This window comes from Vanessa cardui, chromosome 25, assembly GCF_905220365.1.
Source record: "Vanessa cardui chromosome 25, ilVanCard2.1, whole genome shotgun sequence".
Lineage (NCBI taxonomy): Eukaryota > Metazoa > Arthropoda > Insecta > Lepidoptera > Nymphalidae > Vanessa > Vanessa cardui.
In genome coordinates, this window is record NC_061147.1 from 2,331,692 (window position 1) to 2,333,403 (window position 1,712).

Consider the following 1,712-nt stretch of genomic DNA (forward strand, 5'->3'; position numbering starts at 1 on the left):
TTAGAATGATAAGTTGCAGAGATCACTATCAAATTCAATTCCCGATTCGCTTTCGTCAGAATCGTTCCCTAAGTTAATTATGAACTCAAAATCCAGGTCGACGTATTTTAAGTATTCTTTTTCAATTTTTTCAACATGAGCACAGGTTTTTTGCCATGTTTCACTGGTTACTCTATTCAAGCTTTCAAAGATCAGTCTATCCATGTTCGTCATGTTTTGTTCGATATTCTTTGATGCGATATAATTTTTTACAATACCCCAAATATTTTCAATAGCATTTAATTCTGGGTGATAGGGGGGAAGACGTATGACATCAAAACCCTTGCTCTTAATAAAATCATCAATTTTATACGTTATGTGTTCATCTTTGTGTTTTTTTATAATATCGTACAATTCCAATTTAAGGAGAGATTGCTCAAATGCTATACCCTTATCCCTAAGCCATTGCTGCATGTCTGCTTTCTTTGTAGCCGACGTCGGTAGTTTTTCCGTCCGTGTGTTGTGATATGAAGCATTGTCTAAGACAATGACAGAGCGTGGGGATAAATTGGGTAAAAGTTTTTCGTTTAGCCATTTAACATAATTATCGTAGCTCATATTAGAATGGTAATCGCCAGCTGTTGAGTTGGCTTTATAAATCAATGAAGCATTTTCAATATATCCATCCTTTGTACCCGCATGCACTAATATAAAGCGAGTGCCTGTGCTAATTTTTTTTAAGAATGCTTTACTCTCTTTCTTTTGTGCCCAGGTGTTGTTTCGCACGTGTGTTGAAAGGACATAACTTTCATCGGTGTACACAATTGCGCGAACTTGACTGCGATATTCTGACATCTTCTTCAAAAATTTTAAACGCCACATTTGTATATCGTGACGCTCCGTCAAAATTTTACGGTTATTCTCTGTTTTACGCCACTTGTAACCTAACTTCAATAACAATTGACGAACAGTTTCGATACAACCATCAAAACCATTTTTTTCATTTAATACAGTTTTTAACTTAGCCAACGTTGGAATTTCTTTATGGATGACATGGAAATTTTGTATAGTACTGCGAACAACATCGGCTGTAAAATTATCTATTTCTATCTTACTATCCCGCTTTCTTCTTTTCTTCATAGGAGAAGTGAAATTTGATGAGCAGGATGGCAATTCCTTCTCTTCTTTTAATATCCGTTGAACAGTTTTCATAGAAACACCTGTAGCCTCAGCTGTACGCCTTGTAATATCTCCTAAATGAGACAAATCACAGTTAGGTTCCGCAACTGATTTTGTGAATTCATACTCTTCTCGCAGGAAATGATAAACGCTAGCTATCATGCTTCGACCCTAGAACCAAACCAATTCGAAATACCTATTTAAATAATAAAATTTATAATATTAGATAGATAAACTCTTAATAGCACACAAAAAATAGTAACAATAGTTAAAAAAATTTTACCTCACTGTGGACAACTTTTCTGCGTTTACTTGCCATGCTGACGTTACTCTTTGATTTTTTTTAGCGCAGAAACAAAACACTAGTGACTCTGACCGCGTCGCGATCGTAACTGAGCGCTCCCGAGGTTACGCACACTAAAACAGTGTGCACGTACAGACCTTACATTCATAGTCAAACGGACTTCGTGAAATAGAATAACTATACATATATCAGGTAGTCAAATAGCAATTCTTTGTATAATTGTGTTCCAGTTTGAATGGTAATCGAACTA

General features: G+C 35.6%; 1 protein-coding gene across 1 annotated transcript; it reads right to left on the bottom strand.

The window, feature by feature from the left end:
• LOC124540377 lies at nt 1–1,320 on the bottom strand. The gene has a single exon (XM_047117878.1). It carries the CDS (start codon nt 1,318–1,320, stop codon nt 1–3), a length of 1,320 nt encoding a protein of 439 aa, XP_046973834.1.
• Between the last annotated feature and the right edge of the window lie 392 nt (nt 1,321–1,712).

What these genes read in the sequence shown, in the direction of transcription:
- LOC124540377 (XM_047117878.1), bottom strand. Translation starts at nt 1,320, where the DNA reads ATGATAGCTAGCGTTTATCATTTCCTGCGAGAAGAGTATGAATTCACA.